This window comes from Mytilus galloprovincialis, chromosome 1 (genome assembly GCF_965363235.1).
Source record: "Mytilus galloprovincialis chromosome 1, xbMytGall1.hap1.1, whole genome shotgun sequence".
Taxonomy (NCBI): domain Eukaryota; kingdom Metazoa; phylum Mollusca; class Bivalvia; order Mytilida; family Mytilidae; genus Mytilus; species Mytilus galloprovincialis.
Window position 1 is genome coordinate 129,479,329 of NC_134838.1, and position 22,657 is coordinate 129,501,985.

The following is a 22,657-nucleotide window of genomic DNA, read 5'->3' on the forward strand; positions in this document are numbered from 1 at the left end:
AGGTGAAGAAAATATACAAGGACGATGGTACTTTAAGTTGAAAACAGTCCATGATCAGTAGTATCTTCAACCATCGATAAACAAATTTAAACTATCCATACAAATGTGTTTGTCTGAATAGCTTTCTCATAAAGATGATGACAGGCAATTAAACATAAGATATTCTATAACTAATTACTATTATGACGCATGTCACTTACTTGATGTATCAACCGAAAGAGTGACAGATGATGAATCTCCTTGTCCCACGGAATTCACTACAGAACATCTGTATGAACCTTGATCTGAAGCAGCTAGGTTAGTGATAGTAAGACTAGGATTGGACAAGGTACCACCGACGTATTTGCTACCATCAACAGTAATGCCTTGGTTTCCTTTGCTCCATATAACATTAGTAGCTCCTGGGTTAGAAACGTAGGAGCACTGTATTGTGATAGCCTGTCCGCCACTGCCTTGAGACGGCTGTGTGATAGTTACATCTGGTATATCTGTGGATACAAATATATTTATACATCAACACAACAAATAATTCACTAAGTACACATCTACGAGTACTTCTTTACATGTTTAATCTAATGTGCGTTTTATAATTGGAAATGTATAGATAAAAAAGACAACAGTAGTATACCGCTGTTCAAACTCATAAATCCATGGACAAAAAAAACAAAATCGGGGTAACAAACCAAAACCGAGGGAAACGCATTAAACACAAGAGAAGAACAACGACACAACACCACAATGTAACACACACAGAAACGGACTAAGCATCAGACAAAATCCCACGAGAATAACAAACATAACATCAAAACCAAATACATGAATTTGGGATAGACAAGTACCGTGACACGTCTTATCGCAATGTGAATTTACACTAAAAAACAAGAGAAAACAAACGACGCAACATTAAAATGTAGCACACACAGAAACGAACTATAATACAACAATGGCCATATTCCTGACTTGGTACAGGACATTTTTAAAGGAAAAATGGTGGGTTACCTGGTTTTGGGGCATGCCAAACCTTCCTCTTTATAGCCATGTGAAATATAACATTAAAATGACAACTCAACACCACATGACTACAATATAAATAAATTGTAGAACACAATTGACAAAGAAACACACGAACAACAGCCAACAAAAGGCAACAAGTTCAAAATTTTAATACGCCAGAAGTGCATTTTGTCCACACAAGATCTACTAGTGACGCCCAGATACAACAGTTTGAAAGCCGAAACAAGCACAAAGTCGAATAGCATCGAGGACCAAAAGATCAAAAAAGTTGTGCCAAAAACGGCCAGGGTTTTCTGTTACATGTAGTAACCAGAACATCCCTATTATTTAGAATAATTTATACTTTTGCAAACAGTAAATTACTATACAAAAGATGCACATGATAAAACTGAAGTATTAACAAATTACAGGAAACAATTGAAATGTATAGGTCAGTCCCGGGATACGGTAGTTAGTTGAATGTATCATGTGACTAACATGTATGCATAGTCATTTTCAACACCTGTGGTGCGAACAGGGGAAAAGATTGAACAAAATGTTTGGAAAATTGAAATCTTATAAGTTGGTGACCGTCTCTTGAGTGATACGGGAATAAAGATTACGTGCTTATTGAGCAAACACTATTTTTATAAACTACCCTGCAGATTGAAACTTTAATAGAGCAGGGATACAGGCGCGCCTTCTATCTATTAAATGCCGTCATAAAGGCGTGTGCAATTGCCGATATCGTTTGGTGAAAAACATGATTCCATAAATTGCCTATGTCTTGAATCATACTTAAAGGATACTTACACTGAACCTCTACTGTAACTTTTGCGTCAGAATTACCATAGGTGTTGGAAGCTCTACATAGGTACGTTCCAACATCAGTCCGTGTCGAGGATGGGATCTGAAGAACAGAACCTATGGACAACTGTGTATTGGAATTACCCTTAAACCAGGTGTATTGTATCGTTGGACTGCCTTGGGCTGTACATGTAGCTGTTATAGTCTGGCCTTCATTTACAGTTATTGGACTGGGTCTAATAGCAATGGATGTAGCTCCATCTAAAAATAAACATACAGTTTACAAAGTTAATATGACGTGCTTCTTTCTCTTTATAATTAATAGCGCACAATTTACTTTATAATAGATGTTGCATTTTACCTTCAACCTAAATCCACATGTATCGCAACCTATGTGCAAATACTATGTCGATTTCGCTGTCTGCAATTTGATATTAAAAAAAAACCACACATAGATGTTTTCTTATTCTTAAGCATAACAAAAAAAAAAATTCTCATAAGAGCTTTAAAAAAATTACCAAACTTATCACAAATTAGACTATCTGAATTCATTCCTTTTAAACATGACGTCATACGTGTACTCCAAAATCATTGATAATGCATGAAAATGGAGTTCTCAGGTAGATGGTGCTTTATTTTTTATGTTATGTGAGTTTGAATATGGTTTTCAGAAGAGAGAATAATCAATAATGGACAAAACGTGCAGAATAAAAATATACAGAAAAGACAAAAGTAGAAATAAAAAGAATAGAGAATGATTGGATGTTAGAATATAAAGAATAGAGAGTATGCATTTCAGAATGTTAACAAGGTGATTCACTACCTAGTTACGACATCCCAACTGTGGATTTACCTGTAAAAAGTAACTCACTAAAAACTCTATTGAGTCGATAATTATTATAAAACCAAATATTTTTCTTGAAGCAGTTATCGAAGAACAACTACATGCAAATTATTGATATATTGAAATTTGTTTGCCTTATCAAGTACGGAATAAAATTTATTTATTGTCATTTTCACATGGCCTAAACTGAATATTATATTATACACACTCGTGATATCGCGGGTCCAAGACTGAATTAAAGTATATAACTATGCGTAAGCCTTATTTTAGTATTGGTATATTCATCTGATAAATTCATGCCGATTATAAGATATACAGTTTTCTCTGCTTTCAAATCTTTCTGTTTGAACCCGTAGACCTGGAACTTATCAATTATTGGTAATAATAATTATTTGGAAAACAAAAGGTCCTGGAATGGAGTATTTTTTAATCAACAGCATTGTCCTATATTAGTTATAAATAAAGTTGAATTCTTTGAGTCATGCCCGCTAACAAGTTGAAAACTGTACCTATGCGCCTTATTTCAAATCCAGATTTTTAGTATTCGTATTGTTATCTTAGACAGTCTTGCTGATTAAAATACTACAATAGGGAACAATTTGACAATGCTTGAATTAAGTAGTGTCAACCCTGTGATTATGACCCGTTTGGTGCTCCTGTCAGATGCGGAACGTACAGATAAGGTAATAGGTAACAGGCGAATGTACTATTGGTATCGGTATCGGCTTCGACCAGGAACTTGTTAATTATTGGCAATGTTAATTATGTGGAAAACAAAAGAGTCTGGAGTGGTGTAATTTGTAATCTACACCATTGTCCTATATAAGCTATATATAAAGTTGAATTCTTTGATTTGTCACTTTTACCCCATCACGGCTGACAAATTGGATCTCGTTATTTTAGTATTATAGATGATAGTGTTTTCTCGAACTACAGAACTAGTGCTATTGAAATGATCAAAATAAGATGATAAAATTTACCTCCAGTAACAGTTAGGTAGACATTATTACTAGTTCCTGTTCCCACGACGTTTGAAGCTTGACAAAAGTACAGTCCTTGATCATCTGCCTGGACAATGTTGATAGTTAGAGACGGAATAGATGTCGTTCCACCGCTGTATCTAATACTACTTGTGTCAATAGTTGTGGCGGCATTATTTACAAATATCTGCCAGACTATCTGTGTAGCTGCTGGGGTTGCTATTACTGTACATGTAATTGTCACAGGATTTGCCACTTTAACAGAGCCGATGATTGACGCCGTGACAGTTGGGATATCTATTTATTAGAACATATTACATATTTATACATTCTTATCAAATAAACAGGTTTTCTGAAAATTGTATTTAAATCAACCGATTGATAATCTTAAAATATTTACGCGGTTGTCATCTTACTCATGAATGCTACATTGTCAAAAGAAAATGATTAATCTGTTATGATTAAATCTGTATACAGAAGCATTCATGTTGCTTATAGTTGGTTTTATTTCAACTGAATATCCTTGTGTAGTCTTACAAAATACGCAAAACAAAATGTAGTCATTTCGATCCATTAGTCATATTGCTCATTTAATTAATCGTGCACTTGGGCTTATGTTCTTTGATCTTAGTTGATGTTCCAGCCATATCAGTACATTTGTATACTTACTTCCGGTAACATCTAAGATCGTAATTAGCAAGTACATGGGCAGTAACCATTACTATATCATGTTTGTGAAGCTATATTATTCATTTATATCTGTATTTGACTTAACCTTCATGGTATTATTTTATATCCCAGCTGATTTACACCTTCATATACTTACTTCCGGTAACATCTAAGAACGTCTGTGAGCTTTGACCTGTACCAACAGCATTAGTTGCATGACATATATAATTGCCTTCATCAGAGAAGTCTACATTATTAATAGTCAATGACGGTGACTGTATAGTTGATCCGGAATATTTGGTAGAGGAAGCAGGGTTAAGAGTTACTGTGTTGCCATTGCTGCTATGTTGTGTCCAGTAAACAGCAGTGTGTGCAGGGTTTGCCGACACTACACACGCTAGTGTTATGGTATTTCCAATGTTTGTCGTGTAAGTTGATTGCCCTACTGTTACTACAGGGAGGTCTAAAATAAAATAGATTCAGAGAATAAAGCAAATAGATATTGGAAGATGTGGTATGAGTGCCAATGAGACAACTCTCCACCCAAATAACAATTTATAAAAGTAAACCATTATAGGTCAAGGTACGGCCTTCAACACGGAGCCTTGGCTCACACCGAACAGCTAGCTAAAAGGGCCTCAAAAATTAGTCATGTAAAACCATACAAACGGGAAAACCAACGTTCTAATCTATATAAAAACGAGAAACGAGAAACACGTATAATCCTTGCCGACCGTAACTTGACCTATAACTGCTGATATAATGATCTTTTTGCACACCAAACTATACGTTATAATTGAAGTGAGAGGGTTAGCGCTATAGAACCAGGTTCAATCCACCATTTACTACATTTGAAAATGCCTGTACCAAGTCAGGAATATGACAGTTCTTGTCCATTCGTTTTTGATGCGTTTTGTTATTTGATTTTGCCATGTGATTATGGACTTTCCGAGTTGATTTTCCTCTGGGTTCGATATTTTTGTGATTTTACTTTTTATCACGACTGATTATTGTGAACGACCGTACTGTGACCTATAGCTGCTGATACATTGATATATTTGTATATGTTGGCACCCAAACCACTTCGCTTTTTTGTTACATGTATTTAATAATGTTCATGCATAATACATTATACATGTAGTCGAGCACATTGGAAAAAAACAAAGTTTTCCTCGTATCATATGAAACAACTAATACTTTATCTTAAGAATACTTATTTGCTGATATGATTTTCAATTATATTGTTTAGTTCGATAAATATGGTAGTATTTGATACCAAAACCAAAACAATGTTTTTAATTTTTCGAATATAAACCTACTTCCAATAACCGTTAGTTGTCCTTGTAAACTCTGACCAGTACCAACAGAATTAGCTGCTAGACATATATAATTCCCAGTATCGTTACTATTGAGGTTAGTTATGGTTAGGGATGGTGTACTGACGGATGATCCAGTATATCTGGCACTAGACATGTCTACAGTAGAAGTTATACTACCCGTAACTTTCTGCCAGTAAACTGAGGTAGCACTGGGATTAGCAGATACAGTACAACCAAGTGTAATTGTGTCTCCATATTCACCAGTAAAAAATGTTCTTGTTAGACTCACACTAGGAACACCTGATAGAATATACATAAAACAAGATGATTTTGCTGTAATGCTAAACAAACTACAAGTAGAATATATCTCATCTCCTTGAAATGTAATTTAAACATATATTTATGACTACAATCAATTGAAATTGATGGTATGTTAAATACACTTACTGCCAGTTACAGCTAGAACAACTTGGGAACTCTGTCCCGTTCCTACATTATTGGTAGCATAGCAAACATATGTTCCCTGGTCCGATAACTGTGCATTAGATAATGTTAGGGAAGGCGAGCTGACTGATGACCCACTAATTCGTCCTGCAATGTTCATATTGGTCGATGAGCCACCAGATATATACTGCCAGTAAACGGAGGTGTGTTGTGGATTAGCTGTTACGATACATGTCATGGTTACAGAATCACCAACATTGACAGTATATGCTGAGGTAGGCGTTGTCACAACTGGAACGTCTGAAGAAAGCATACAAATTTTAATGTTGATTAGTCCAAATTAAGGTTCTATCTTATACCTTTATCGATAAACTAAGAATCTGACTCCCTCGGTCAAAGTTAACTTTAGATGGATCAATAAGTCAAAAAGCTCATTCTACGAGTCTAATTCGTTCGAAACACTATCAGATCAGAATCTGAGAATGAGAATGAAAATCCAGCTGAAAACATAAAAAAAGGTCGCGTTTATTTCTACATCCATGTCTTCAAATATTTAAATTGGACAGTTTTTAACTGAAAAAACCCACTGCTGGTAGACTATCAGTTCTCAAGGACAAGGATGTCATCAGCTAAGAACCATTGCTTTAGTTCTGACATAATTTATAACATGCATTCTTTGGGAAAAAGACAAGGTTCACTTACGGCACAAAATGGCCTTAAATATCAACTTCATCATATAACACAAGGAAGGTCACAATTTGGTCCGTAAATAGGACTGCTTCAAAAGTCTTAATGCTTAATACATCCGTTCTCTTCATAAAAGTACTGATAAATAATATTCTACAAAGTAAGCCCGTTTTTGACATTTTGTTAACATATGATTCTGTGCAATTTTTGACCTAAAAGCTTTAAAAACACCTTGGCCACCACCCAGGATCAATCTGTGTTGCAACCAAAAGATTCCAATTTTTTACAGGAGTTAGACTAAAAATAGCCATACCAAAGACCCTGTCTTTTGATGTATGAACAAATTAAAAGAAAACAAAAAGGCAAGGAAAATGATTTAATTACACAATGAAAAGTTCTCATAATTAGTCATTGTGAATATACATACGAGACCAATAAAGTATTGTACTCTTACACCTAATCAAGTACGTTCAAAAGTTATAATGTACATAAATGCTTCATTCTTTTGAAATTGTGGAACCTGTTTTATATGACCACCTGTATTAAGAGACCACTTTAGCCTTCTCCTTTGAGTTTTCTCTGAAGACAGGTTTGATTGTATATAGTCATTTAATATTACATTTTCTGTCTTAAACATCAAGGAACATAGAAGAGCTGTTATTGATGTTATTTCATATTGAATATACACTTACTGCCCAAAACATCAAGGAATATAGAAGAGCTGATTCCCGTTCCGATACTGTTGGTAACTTTACAAACATAATTTGCCTCGTCGGATTCGTCAGCGGTATTTATTATTAAAGATGCTGACTGTGTGGTGGAACCATCATATTTACTGATGGCTGTAGATATAATTGTGACCTGATTGGCTACAGTCCTTTCCCAAATAACACTAGTAGCTACTGGGTTTGATGTATATGTACATTGTAAAGTGACCGATGACCCTCTGTTGACTCTGTATGTAGATTGTGGAACAGTGACTGTCGGAATACCTGACAAAAACAATGCATGTTCTTTTTATAAATTTGCATTTTATAATTTAACCTTTTAAAAAGTCCAATAACAACAATACCGAACGCAAAAGGAAATTCAAAGCTTAAAGTCCTATAAAAAATTGAAAACACAAAATCTCAAACAAACAACTGTCATATTCCTCAGGAATTTCTAAAGATAAACAATGGTAGATTTAATCTGGTTTTATAGTAAGCTAAACCTTATAGACAAATGAATCGTCGATCCAAAACAGAATTACGAATTATTTTTCTAGACTATAGACAAAATACGTATTCATAATTTGTTTCACTTACTTCCAGTGACATCTAAAAACGTTTGTTGACTTTGTCCAGATCCAACACTGTTAGAAGCTGTACAGATATAAAACCCCTCATCTGATATGACAGTATTACTTATGATCAAAGATGGTGAACCAACTGAACTTCCGCTGTAACGAACGATAGACATGTCAATATTTGTTGCTACATTATTGATGTATCGCTGCCATGTGACACTCGTAGCTGTTGGATTAGCACTTACAGTACACTGTAGTGTGATGGCGTTACCGACATTGATAGAGTAACTGTTTGATAGTACTGTAACTACAGGAACACCTAAAACAGATTAAAAGTGACAATTGTTAGTTGTATCAGAATTTATTAGACAAACGTTGGTTGTATCGGAATCAAAAGGCCAAACATTGGTTGGGTCAGATCTGACAGACAACAAAGGTTGTTGTATCGTGTTCGAATCGAAACAACCTTAGTAATGTCAGAACCAATTGAACCAAATAGATTGTATCAGTTTGGAATAGTAGTTGGTTGTATTTGAATCGAATGTAAAAACGGTTGGTTGTGTCTGGAGGAAGAGACAAACGTTAATTGTATCGCACTACCAAACGTTTTTATGACCCGTGGGTATCACCAGCCCAGTAGTCAGCACTTCTGTGTTGACATAAATTATCATTCATATGGTCATATTTATAAATTAACTGTTTACAAAACTTTGAATTTCTGAAATACTAAGGCTTTTCTACCCCAGGAATAGATTGCCTTAGCTGTATTTGACAACAGTTTTAGGAATTTTTGGTCCTTGATACTCTTCAACTTCGTACATTAATTGGCCTATTTAACATTTTTTGATTCAAGCGTTACTGATGAGTCTTTTGTTTACAAAACGCGCGTCTGGCGCAAATATGAAATGTTATACTTGATATCTATGATGAGATTATTTTATCAGGATCGAAAGAACAAACGTTATTTTCAGTAGGATTAAAAGAACAAACATTTGTTTTCAAATATGCTAAACCAATGTTTTGATATAAAAGTTTCTTCTAGCATTGACATAATATTTTCCTGTCTATTCATGATACATTTTACATACTTCCCGATACACCCAGATATGTCTGTGAACTGGTACCTGTGCCGACACTATTCTGGGCACTACATGTGTAATATCCTTGATCGGCAATGACAGCATTGATAATAGTTAAAGATGGTGATGAGGTAGTAGATCCTGAGTATTTATTCGTCTGAGAGAGATTGATATTTGTCGATACTCCATTGACAACTTTTTGCCAATTAACTGATGTATGAGCAGGGTTGGCTGACACGGTACAAACCATGGTAACGGAAGAACCCACAGTAACACTATACTGTGACTGGGGAATGGTAACCACTGGTATTGCTATAAGAGTAGATGAATGAATGAAAAATTAATAAATCACTTAGTAGAAATAACTTATGTTTTAGATTTCAAAGTTTTCCTTTGTCAATTTGAACGCTTTATACCGTGATTTAAATGTCAAAAAAAATAATGAAACCAAATTCGAAATAGAATGCTTTGCGTATGACAATGAGGTATCGTGTTTCTAATGTAAAGGGCATCATGTATTGATGAAATCAAAGAAATATAATATTATCAGCGAACAAAATAACAAACACCTAAAAATGCTGCAAGCATAGTTCACAAATAATATGCACGCCCTTCGCAAGGAGCGTGATTTGCGAAGGGAAATCCTTTGTAATAGAACTTAGATTCGGATGAAAACCAAGTAAAAGGGGCAAAATAGCATTATATGATTAAGATAGTAAGGATAGGGCGTTAATTAATATTTGGCCAAGTTGGAAATACAAAATAAGTAACCTCTAAATAAAGTAATAAGAAAGTCCATTCTTTGATAAAATAGACACTAAAAATGATTTTGACAAGAACAAATAATCAAAAATTCGTATAAGAGGAGTATTGAGAAAATTGTTAGAAAGTAACAATATATTGTAGAAATGGCCATGGTTTATTTATGAGATTTGTCGAATACAAAATGGGTTCACCCAAAAAGGCCAAATACAACGTGTCTGCATTAACACGCAGAACAATTATGACTTGGATTAATTAACAAAAAAGGAAGTGAACAATAATATAATATGGTATAGATCAAGAGGATGTTTGAATAATGAGTTAGGAGTTGAAGAGGAATTGAGGATACACGACTGATATTCTCTTTAATTAAGTGATGCAAAGGGATAGTTAATCATATGGTAAGGGAAACCACAACCATGTTTTTCAAAAACACATGATATAAATAAGACTTTTCAAAAGGTTACAATATTTTATCAAGTGCAGTTTTGGATACAAAAGTGAGACTTCACGGTATAAATTTTTTGTTTGCGTGTGTTTATCATATAAAAAGTAATAAGAAAATACTCCGATTTCTCCTCTTCCAGCTGCTGATCTTCCTCCTCCTCATCCTCATCAAAGTTTTTGCTTTTAGAAAATCGATATTTTTACTTGTAAATTAGTAATACAAAATTATTTGTACAGTAAAAAACAAGTGGAAAATATTTAGTTACTTACTGCCTTGAACGTTTAAGAAGGTCTGGATACTAGTTCCTGTTCCGACAGAGTTTGTTGCTTGACAAGTATAGTATCCTTCATCGCCCTCAACAGAGTTGGAAATTGTCAAAGATGGCGTACTGACAGATGCACCTGAGTATGTAGTTGGGTTGCTGGCTACATTTATTGCAATGGGTACATTGTTTGTTATTCTATTCCATTGAACACTGGTGGCTGACGGGGTAGCAAGTATAGTACATGTCAATGTGATAGAATTTCCAAGAACAACAGTATAGCCTTGTCCGACTGTTACTGAGGGTACATCTTCAAAAGATTTAACATGTACATTCAAAATTTCCGATTGAAATACCTATGTTTACACACCATGAACAACTCGCCGGATGCCATATCTGAGCAAGATTGGCAAACAATTTCGGGGCACATGAGGTCACCTCTGATATATAGTGGGAACCCTTTTGCACAGTATTGAGTTTTTACATAGTGGGTTTTAGAATACTGTTTGTATTTTTGTATTTTTTTACCATGGTTTTGTAGATCTAAAACCATATATCAACTTGTTGATTAACTAGATTATTTATACATTGTACAGAAATTGAAAATAAGTCCCACTGATGTTTTCATGATAAACTTTATACATCACTGATAAAAAATCGATTAGAGGTGAAAACATTTATTAGAGGTAATAACGGAATTTGATGAGACTGTCATCAAAGTGAGAGGTTTAGCGCTTTAAAACAAGGTTTATTCCACCATTTTCTACATTTGAAAATGCCTGTACCAAGTCAGGAATATGACAGTTCTTGTCCATTCGTTTTTGATGTGTTTTGTCATTTGATTTTGCCATGTGCTTATGGACTTTCCGATTGGATTCTCCTCTGAGTTCTGTATTTTTGTGATTTTACTTTTTATTAACACAATTTAAAAAAAATGCGTCATTTGCATATCATTTGAAGGTTAGGAAAAACTTACTGCCAACTACAGAAAGCTGAGTTTGTTGACTCTGTCCAGTTCCGACAGAGTTTGTAGCGTAACATGTGTACAATCCTACGTCATTAATGTCAGCATTGAGAATTGTCAGAGACGGGGTTCCTGTTATGGATCCAGAATATTTGTTCAAGTTAGTGTTCGAGTTGATATTTGTTTGAACGTTATTTGCGATCTTTTGCCAGTACACATTTCGTACTGCAGGGGTTCCGGAAACAGTACATACCAACTGTACTGACTGACCATAATTCACACTATAGGATGACTGTGGTACAGTGACTGTTAATATACCTGAACAGGGATAAAGATTGAAATAAACAATTAATTTCCCCATAGGCGACAATGGTAGCCTTTTTCGAGATACAGACTTTAGAAAGTTGATTTTTTTAACGAAACCTTGCTAGAATCAAAGAAAAGTTATTAGGACAGTATTTTTTTGGTCCCAAAAATATAGGTTCGCGTTGCTTTTCTTAGCGTATTTTGTACTTATCTCCCATGCCTATCAATTTTGCCCTTAAAAATAGGTGTCTTGTCGTAGCATTGAAAAGTCATCTCAGTGCCTTTAGGGCTACGGAATAATTTTTATTTTGCCTTTTGTATAAAGCAGAGTGCACGAAGTCTCTAAAAATAAAAAATAACGGGCGCACATATCGACCAATCAGGATAAGCCATACTTTTAATTCTGAATACCATGTTATGCTCATAAAATGGCTGCGCCCATAAAATCTAATGGTGTATTGTAACCTAAAAAAAAAGATCACGTAACTATTGAACTAACATATACACGTGGTAATCTTCTGTAATAAATCTATACTATGATAATAGATACGTGTATAAAAAAAAATTGATCCCAATAATTTATCTTATGGTAAATTTAAAAAAAGAAAAACATCAAAGGAAAGGAGAAGAAGCAAATGTGAAACACTCACTTCCTGTAATGTCTAAATATGTCTGTGAACTTTGACCTGTTCCCACTGCATTTGCTGCGGTACATATGTAATACCCTTCGTCTGTGTCAATAGCGTTAGAAATGGTCAAAGACGGTGTATTGGTACTGCCTCCTGAAAATCTACTGTTTGATCCTATATTAGTTTCCTGTCCGTTAACTATCTTCTTCCATGTCACGCTTGTATGTGATGGATTAGCTGTCACAGTGCATTGGAGCGTGACAGAAAGACCAATCTGAACTGAGTAATAGTTGGACAATATCTCTACGACAGGAACAGCTGTGAAAGGTAAAATTTGGTGAACAAAATTTGATCAATACGTAGGAAACAGCTGTAAATAGTGATATTGTAGATCAACAATAACATTTACTTGTTTTTCAAATTTGCTCTGATCAAAGTCTTTCGTAGTCTTTTATGATGAGAGGTCATCAGTTGCTTGAGAATAAACAGCATATTGTGTGTTTTAATCTGCATGTTGTGGTAAAGTAATGGATGTTGTTGTCTTTACATGTTGCGTCTTGTGTACTATTATTTGTCTGTTTGTCTTTTTCTATTTTAGCCATGGCGCTGTCAGCTTATTACCCATCCGGAGAACCTGAGAGCACCCCTAGGTTTTAGTGTTTTTTATGTTGTGTCATGTGTACTATTGTTTGTTTGTTTGTCTTTTTCCTTTTTGGCATGGCGTTGTGAGTTTATTTTCGATTTACGAGTTTGACTGTCCCTCTGGTATATTTCTTCCCTTTTTTATTAATGAGTTTGAATGTCTACTGGTATCACTCGCCCCTCATTTTGAACATTGTGTAATGATAGATTGCATTGCAACCTATATTGCTATGTATCATATTGATATATAGGATATTGTCTACTTTCTGATACTTACATCCTTGAACATCGAGGTATGTCTGAGAACTTTGTCCTGTTCCTAAACTGTTAGAAGCAGAACATATGTAGAATGCCTCATCTGTACTCTCCGCACCAGTGATAATCAAATTTGGCGAAGACACAGTACCACCCTGGTATCGCCCTGATATAACTACTGTTGACGGTATACCATTTTGTATTTTTTGCCAAGATATACTTGTTTCTGTTGGTGTTGCAACAACATTGCATACAATTGTTGCTGTATTTCCGTAGTTTACAGAGTAGTAGTTGGACCCAATTGTAACAGTAGGGATACCTGCAGAATAATCGATTTATAATCATGACTTTTATTTTACAGGTAGTGTAGGATGAGAAGATTTTAGTTGAGTAGTAATCAGTTGTTTGATCTATTGATCAAGCATATTTGGCTTATGAAAATTTAAGTTGGTTAAATATTCAGATCGGCTGTTGTGTGCTTATGGTCGGGTTGTTGTCTCTTTGACCTATTCCCCATTTCCATTCTCAATTTTAAGTATATTTCTTATTGATCCTTTTGTTGTTCAAACTACAGTGCATACATTCATTTTTACAAGACAAAAGTGAATAAAATTAATGACATTGTTATAATTGTTATTATGTTACTAAAATATTCAATTATCAGATCACTTGATTAATATTAACTTAGACAACTTAGAAAATGTGTTATCAATGTGTCTGTCATGTATATAAATATATTTGAGTTAAAGTAAGGTATTACACATGATTACGATAATACGCTTACACTTTGTTGAAGTAATTATAATAATTATTATAATTATTTTTATTATAGATTCCAGTTGTCTATGTTTCAATTCTTGGCACATGCCACTTACTTCCAATGACATCTAAAAATGTTTGTGAACTTTGACCTGTTCCAACAATATTCATCGCAAAACATATATAGTAGCCTTCATCGTCTAGAATTGCATTAGTTATTGTTAGAGTTGGACTGTTGACTGTAGCCCCGGAAAACCTCCCAGATATTGTAACCGTTGTTGTTACTCCATTGATAATTTTCCGCCACGTGACTGAAGTATGGCTAGGATTGGCTTGTATATTGCACACAAGATTGATGCTACTTCCGATGTTGACAGAGTAGACATTTTCTTGCACTGTCACAACAGGTATATCTGGAAAAGTCATTTATTTGAATATTCTGTTGGTATTCACTTATATATAAAAGAGGGGAGGGCTTATTGCATATATATAGGTGTTGCAAGTATAGGAAATATTTTGGGTAAACTATTTAACCAGTTTTCATATGTTCCCTATAATTGCGCTGCATTTTCCATTGTCTGAAAATTGACCCCAATCTGTATTTTAACAAAAACACAGAAAAAGGTAATGACGAAAATATCAAAATCAAAGGTAAATTCAAAGCGGAGAAACCCATAAGATAGTAAAATACCGACAAATTTCGTTGTAGAGGGGTCTAAATACAGCACAAACAACATTTTCCTAAAGACCAAAAGAGTGACAAAATATATTTTAACAAAACGCATGTGACTAAAAGGTCGAACAACTGATGTTCTTAAACCCTGCTGACTTCCATTGACGAATGTCAAATAAATTGATCACAAGGTGTATCAAAATGAATCTGTATATTAATTTAATACTAAGTAGAAAACAATAAACTAGCTACAAAAATGGTAAACCAAAACATGAGGTGCTACATTTTTTACATCATACACATATTTCGACAATTTATGTCTCTTCAATGATGTTAGGGATCGAAAAATATTTTGAAGGCCATTAAACCTACCTCAAGATAGGATGGACTCTAGAATTTCTAACAGTCAAAATAGGATCTTCCAACGAAACGATGGGAATACATGTGTAATACCCCTGACAGACACCTTAATGACTTTCATTCAGAATTCAGAAAAAAGATGAGCCCTTTGTCCTCTTAATTGATACAAAACCTTATTTTCAAGTTGAGGACAAGGATTTGAAACTGATATAAAAATATAAAAAAATTGTATTTTACAATGATCATCCTTTCTGGTGATTGCAGATGTCGATATAGAAAATATTACAGGAAAAGTTAGTTATTTATGAAATATGATTTATTACTACAAAATAATTTCGGTCCGTACAAAAACTTACTTCCAATGACGTCTAGATAAGTCTGTTGACTGTTGCCAGTTCCAATGCTGTTTGTAGCATAACATATATAGTTTCCTTCATCCGATGATTGGGCGTTAGTAATGACCAGTGACGGATTAGAGACAGTAGAACCACTGTATCGTGAGTTGGAGGAAGTGGTATCAATACTCTGTTGTAGATTGGTAACGATACGTTGCCAGTATACATTAGTGGCAGAAGGGGAAGCCACAACAGTACAACCAAGTGTCACAGTCGCACCAATGTTAATGTTGTAATTTGATAAAGCTACAGTTACTGACGGTAAATCTGCAAAAGGTATTTTATATTTACAACAATTCTCACATAAAGTTTATACAATTCTGTAAATTATATATTTTGTATGCTTTATTACTTCATACAATAACAATATTTTAATAAGTTATTTCTACTTAAGGAATTGCAAAGTGTATCAATAAAACATTTAATTTCTAAAGCACCGACAATGCATATATGAAGTTCAAGATGTGGTATGAGTGCCAATGATGCAATTTTCCATCAAAGTGTCACAATTTGTTTGAGTAAACCATTATAGATCAAAGTATTGCCGTCAGCAGGAAGACTTGGCTTTCACCGAACAGCAAGCTTTAAAGGATGCCACACATGAGTAGTGTAAACCAATTCAAACAAGAAAACCAATTGTTTAATCTATATATAAAAAAACGAAACAATTATGAAGAACATCAAACAACGATAACCACTGACAAGCAGGTTATACATTTTTGATAAAGTTTCTTAAACAATTGCATCGTAATGGAAACGCCTTACCCCCCGAGTTTGTTTATAGTGCATACAACTTTAAGCTTGATTCGTTCAAACCTACTATTATCAATATGGCGTAATTTGATTGCTTTCAATTATCAACAGTGATCTTTAAATACAAACTGATCGAGCAAAGCAATAATAATGAAACACTGTTTTCGACACAATATACATTTACAGATACCACAATAATTGGAACATCGATGAAATATGTCAATGTGTCAAAATATAAGTGACAGGTTTTCATGCTCTTTGATCTTTATATACCAGTATACACAAGTTGTTTGCTCACATGTTATTCACGTAAATAAATCTACTTAAAGTTCACCTCAGACGAACTTCAAAAAATAAAACTGACGTTAAAATGTTCTTAAGAGAATTGTGAATTTTATGCGAACTTCACAAAAAAACCCCTTTTTTTCAAAAATCACATGAACTGATTTAAACTTAATTTTAATGTATCAGCTAGTTTCATGTGACAATCACGTGCAAATGACTTGAGACTCATATGAATTCCATTTCAAGTGAAATGTATGTGAGTAAACTTCCCTGTGTAGTCATCTGATCTTGCTATCTAATGTGTCCTTTTCCCGATTCTGTGTGTTACCTTGATTTTCCAAATAGATCAACGAAGTTTAAAGATCGGTACGCTAACTGACGCCTTCACATAACACCAGAATACACTTACTTCCTGTGACAGTCAAATATGTCTGAGATGAAGATCCGGTACCGACAATGTTAGTTGCTGTGCAGACATAGTAGCCATCATCACTCTGAGCAGCAGTGTTGATAATAAGATTAGGACTGTTAACAGTTGGTGTGTTATATTTTCCAGCAGTGGTAGAGAGGGAAGATTGTACACCATTGATAACTTTATACCAGAGTACACTTGTGGCACTTGGGTTAGCGGATATTGTACATACAAGAGATGCTGTCTGTCCAAGTAGTACACTGTAGCTATTGGACTGAACAGTCACAACAGGTAAACCTGAAAAGGGAAATACACATATAAATATGACTTTTTCTAGGCGTATTTTGTATTTTCTGCCTACGTTGAAACATAATGGTCTCATGTGTTGTATAGAAACATTACATCTTCATCTTTTGTCATGGTTTTGACTGTCAATGTCGACCTACCTACCGGTATCTTGTTTTAATTTCAAATGTTCCGAATAAAGCTACGAATGCAAACAGACGATTATATAATGAATCTAAATTAATGTTTAAACATTAAATATAAAACTAAATACATACTTCCCGAAACATCTACAAAGGTTCGTTGACTCTGTCCAGTTCCAACCGCATTTGTTGCATAACAAACATAAAATGTTTCATCATTTTGGTCCACGACATTTATAGTAAGAGATGGATTACTGACGGTAGATCCGCTGTATTTGGCTGTATTTGATGTAGTAATGGTCACTGCTTGTGTGTTCTGTACTCTAGTCCAGTACACTTGGGTGTGTGATGGAGTGGCACTAACAGTACACACTAGCTGGATAGACTGTCCATAATTAACAGGGTAATTAGTTTGTGCAACAGTCACTATTGGTAAAGCTGTATTAAAAGACAAGGTATATTACATATACTAGTACATACACATTTGAAGAAGACAAAATCATTGTACATTGTGCATAAAACACAACAAATATTTAATCAGGCATTGTATTTTCTTTAAAACAATTGTCTGGAAATTGGCAAATTTTAATGTAATTGATAAAAAGCATATTGCTATGTATATACTCAATTAAAGCATAAAAAGACGGAAATTGGTAAAGTGGACGTAATATACTTACTTCCCACAATATTAAGTGTTGTCGGATTACTCTGTCCGGTACCAACATTGTTTGTTGCATGACATCTATAAACGCCAGAGTCACTCTGAGTCGTACTGAGAATGATCAGTGACGGGGAGTTTATAGAAGATCCTTGATATTTCTGGGTATTTGTCATGGCGACTGTCTGTTCTGCATTGTTTCCAACTGTCACGGTCCAGTAGATATTTGTCTCTGATGGATTGGCTGACACAGTACAGGGAATTGTAATTTGACTTCCAACATCTACGCTGTACGCATTCCGGGGTATACTTACTGTTGGTATATCTACAAAATATAATTATGTACATATTTAGTAAAGGCTGTAAAACTACCGTTCCATGATTAGGTCTCTAATGAGAAAATATCTTGCCTTACATTGATACGAACACAAAAATTACATTTAACAAATTAGTTTTAGGATGCAATCTTAAAGGAGAGTTATACATTTACTTTAAGAAACGTTTTATTTAGAATTCTACAATGCTATAACATTAACCGTTCCTTGTTTCAACAATAGTGCATGCATTATCAAGCTAAGCATATTAACGCAGGTAGATGAACATGGCAGTAAATAAGATGAAAGTGTCTCGTTTATCCAAAAGTACACAAACGTAAATATGACTAAATATGAATCCGTTCAACGAACAAGGTTTAAGAAAAAGGTAAAATAACTAAAGTATCAAAAGTCCCTGGATAACATATATCATAATTTTGACTTGGTTAAGTTATTTTCTTATGTAGAAAATTGTGGATTAAACATTGTTTAATAGATAATTGAACCTCGCATTGGTATGATAATTGCATTAACTCATAAAATTAAGATTAAGATGTGTTCATTTGTCTCGTTAAATGAAATCGACATTCGGTAAACAAGGAGTGGGTGTCTGATAGATTCCAATTTTCCTGCAAGATCAGCACTGCCTTGCGCTTTAGAAAGATATGTTATATCTTTCCTGGATTATCAAAAACTGCAAGCAAAATTGAGGTTAAAGCATTACTTACTTCCTACAACATTGAGAAAAGTCTGACTACTTGATCCTGTTCCTGCTGCGTTTGTAGCCGAACAGACGTAGTTTCTTTCATCCGCCTCTGTAGCATCGATGATAACCAAAGATGGAGATTGTACTGTAGATCCACTGTACTTGTTAAAGTTATTTGTACTCATATCAACTGTTATAAGAACACCATTCACAAGTTTTTGCCAATACACGTCAGTGGCTAAAGGATTGGCAGTAACTTGACATCCAAGGACAATTGTTCCTCCAAAATTCACTGAATACGTGTTAGACAAAACTTCAACAATCGGGATATCTACAAAATGATTAGGTATGATTGCGTGTTGTCTAAACAACGTAGTTTAAAGACACTGCAAGTCTCGAACCCAAAACGTGCGTTTAGTCGACAAAAAACTCATTAGTGATGCTCGATTAAAAAAAAAAAATAAACAGGTAAAATGAAGATTGTAGTTACAGCACATTCAGGATCAAAATACTTGAAAATGTTTGCCAAATACAGCTAAGGTAATCTATTTTTGTCTGATATAGAGATAATTTTGTGTTCATATCTGATTTAAATTCTTTCTTTTGTCAAATATCTGTTTATTTAGAACTTCAAATCTTCCTACATATAGCGTTATTTTACTATTTTATCTATTCATTAACTAACCTCCGATCACATCTAAAAATGCCTGTTGACTTTGTCCAGTACCCACACTATTTTGAGCATAACATTGATAGCATCCTTCATCAGACAACTCCAAGGCAGTGATGGTTAGTGATGGCGAACCTACAGTCGAACCTGTATACCGCACATTGTTCATATCTATAGTTATCATTTGCCCGTTTACCAGTTTTCTCCAGTAAACACTGGTTTCTGAAGGATTAGCTTGTACTGTACATACCATTGTTACAGTTTGACCGAAACTACCAGAGTACTGATTCTGACCAACACTAACTGTAGGTATATCTAATCAAAGAACAAACAAATTTGTTTTATTGGATCTCTTCTGGTTGAGCAAAGATATAAAAATTAGAAATGAAGAGATATTTGCATTGACGAAAAACAACATCAAACAAACGCAGCACAACACCTACCCGCACCAAACAGCACAAATAAAAATAAAGTATATAAATCAGTTGAAAATGTCTGTAAACAACTGCCGGGTAAGGGTAGGGTTGAACACTCTCTTACGTGTTTAGTTCTACAACACGACAGGTGCCACATGTGGATCAAGCTCTGCTTAATCTTTCGGTGCACCTGAGATCACCCCCCAGTGTCGTGTTGCTTAGTCTTAAGTTTTCTATTTTGTATCTTGTGTACTTTTTATTTGGCTGTTTGTTTTTTTCTTTTTTTTTTGGCAATTGCGTTATCTGTTTATTTTCTATCTATGTGTTTGAATGTCCTTCAGGTATCTTTTGCCCCTCTTCTTTTCCTCTTCTCCTAACCCTAACCCTAACCCTAACCCTAACCCTAACCCTAACCCTAACCCCTAACCCCTAACCCTAACCCTAACCCTAACCCTAACCCTAACCCTAACCCTAACCCCTAACCCCTAACCCTGACCCTAACCCTAACCCTAACCCTAACCTAACCCTAACCATAACCCTAACCCTAACCCTAACCCTAACCCTAACCCTAACCCTAACCCTAACCCAAGCCAAGAGGGTGTGGTACAGTGGTTGTCGTTAGTTCATGTCTTACATATTATTTTCTCAATTTAATTGTGTCATGCTTTTTATGTTCGGGACTTGTAAAGTCTAACATACTGCATGTATTTTTTACATTATTGAAGGCTATATGGTTGCCAATGATTGCTTACATCAACTTCGCATGAATTTGTTGTGGATAATTTTCTCATTTGAAATCATACAACATATCCTTAGTGTTATGATATAGGCCTTTGTGACAATAAACACACTATCGTTGAGAATACTTCAAAAGTATAACATAAGCTTTCATTTTTGTACATTAAGTCAAATTATAAAGAGTACTATACGAAATTTACCAATATAGAGAAATATGCAATAAGTACATGATTTCAAAAAATATGTTGTACAAACAAACTTACTTCCTGTGACGTCTAAGAATGTCTGTTGACTGGTTCCGGTTCCAACAATATTGGTAGCAGTACATATATAGTTTCCTTCGTCGCCAGATACAGCATTACTGATTGTGAGAGATGGTGTACTGACAGAGCTACCAATTATTCTGGATCCATCTACTGTAACTGTAGTGAGTACACCGTTAATGATTCTTTGCCACGCGACAGAGGTTTGAGCTGGGTTAGAGGTAACCGTACATTGCAATGTTACAGTAGCGCTGATTACTACTGAATATATGTTGGAAGATATGGTAGCCACAGGGATATCTGCCAAAAAAAAGGAAGTGCTATAAAAAACTGTTCCAGACACCAAATGGTGGTAATTTTTCAAAATATTCTATAAACACGACTGAATTGGAAAAAAGTATACGAAGAATGAATATTGTCGACCATTAACAATTTTGAGAAAATAATGATACTCTTGAATACAAACTTGATTGCAATATTGTAAAATAAGACACAATGGTCTAAGGCACAAGCACATTTTATATTTGATTAACCATGAGTTTGCTATTTACCCCCAATGACATCTAAGAAAGTCTGTGAACTTTGTCCCGTGCCAACAATATTGGAAGCAAAGCAAACATAATTGGCTTCGTCGTTTAAATCAGCGTTATTTATTTGTAGAGACGGGTTACTAATTGTGGAACCACTGTACTTGCTGTTACTGCTAGTTATAGCTATATCTGTGCTAACGCCATTCTTTATCTTTCGCCAATAAACGCTTGTATGAACCGGATTTGCTGTGACGGAACATACCAGAACAGCAGAATTACCATAGTTGACATTATATATCGTCTGATATACAGTTACTGTTGGTATATCTGAAATCCAATAAACTCTTTATTCTACCATAAATCGGATTTAGAGATACTTTCTACTTGTGCAGCAAGGTTTTATTGGAAATTCTTGTTTGTGATAGGAATTTTTCTTTTACATAAGATAGTTATAACTTTGTTTTAAAAGTGTAGTACATTTCATAATTTTTTTTCATGATTGATGAACTGGTCTATTTAGTTAGATATTTGTTTTTGTCTGCGTACACGTCTTTAAAAAGCCAGAGGTTAGTGGTTTTCATCGGGCTTTCTGGTCTCTTCTATGTAAACCATGGTGCATGCTTTGAAATCAGAGGACATGCAGTTTTAGAGACGTTTTGATAAATGCAACTTAAACAAAAACGAATGTGACGGTGTTCTTCTTTTCCCCACAACATATAGTAAATTCCTTAATTTGGCTATTTATTTTAGGTATTTTTAAAACCTATATATAGCTCTTCAACGATTTTCGTTACTTATATATCTTCGGATTTTAAAATGTTTGGCTTTGAGTGTTCCTGATGAAGGTAAATCCAGAAAAGCGCTTTGGACGCAAGAAATGATTAAACGTGTTGTTTTCAATTTTTTTCCTTGGATAATT

General features: G+C 34.6%; 1 protein-coding gene across 1 annotated transcript; it reads right to left on the reverse strand.

Moving 5' to 3' along the window:
• Positions 1–192: 192 nt before the first annotated feature.
• On the reverse strand, positions 193–19,306 carry LOC143066888 (basement membrane-specific heparan sulfate proteoglycan core protein-like). Its single transcript, XM_076239746.1, has 17 exons — positions 19,144–19,306; positions 18,121–18,426; positions 17,579–17,881; positions 17,013–17,312; positions 15,527–15,832; positions 14,254–14,550; positions 13,401–13,697; positions 12,503–12,799; positions 11,559–11,864; positions 10,590–10,892; positions 9,120–9,422; positions 8,051–8,350; positions 7,436–7,735; positions 6,060–6,356; positions 5,613–5,912; positions 1,945–2,061; positions 193–488 (listed from the first exon to the last, which is right to left on the reverse strand). The coding sequence occupies exons 1-17, from the start codon at positions 19,304–19,306 to the stop codon at positions 193–195; spliced, it is 4,791 nt and encodes a 1,596-aa protein (XP_076095861.1).
• Positions 19,307–22,657: the final 3,351 nt, after the last annotated feature.

Excerpts from the sequence above, each read along its gene's own strand:
- LOC143066888 (XM_076239746.1), bottom strand. The coding sequence starts at position 19,306 with ATGAGTACAAATAACTTTAACAAGTACAGTGGATCTACAGTACAATCT. Across the intron at positions 14,551-15,526 it reads TTATCTAGACGTCATTGGAA|ATATACCTGTTGTGACAGTG; the intron begins GTAAGTTTTTGT and ends TGACTTTTCCAG. Across the intron at positions 13,698-14,253 it reads ATTTTTAGATGTCATTGGAA|GTATCCCTACTGTTACAATT; the intron begins GTAAGTGGCATG and ends ATTATTCTGCAG.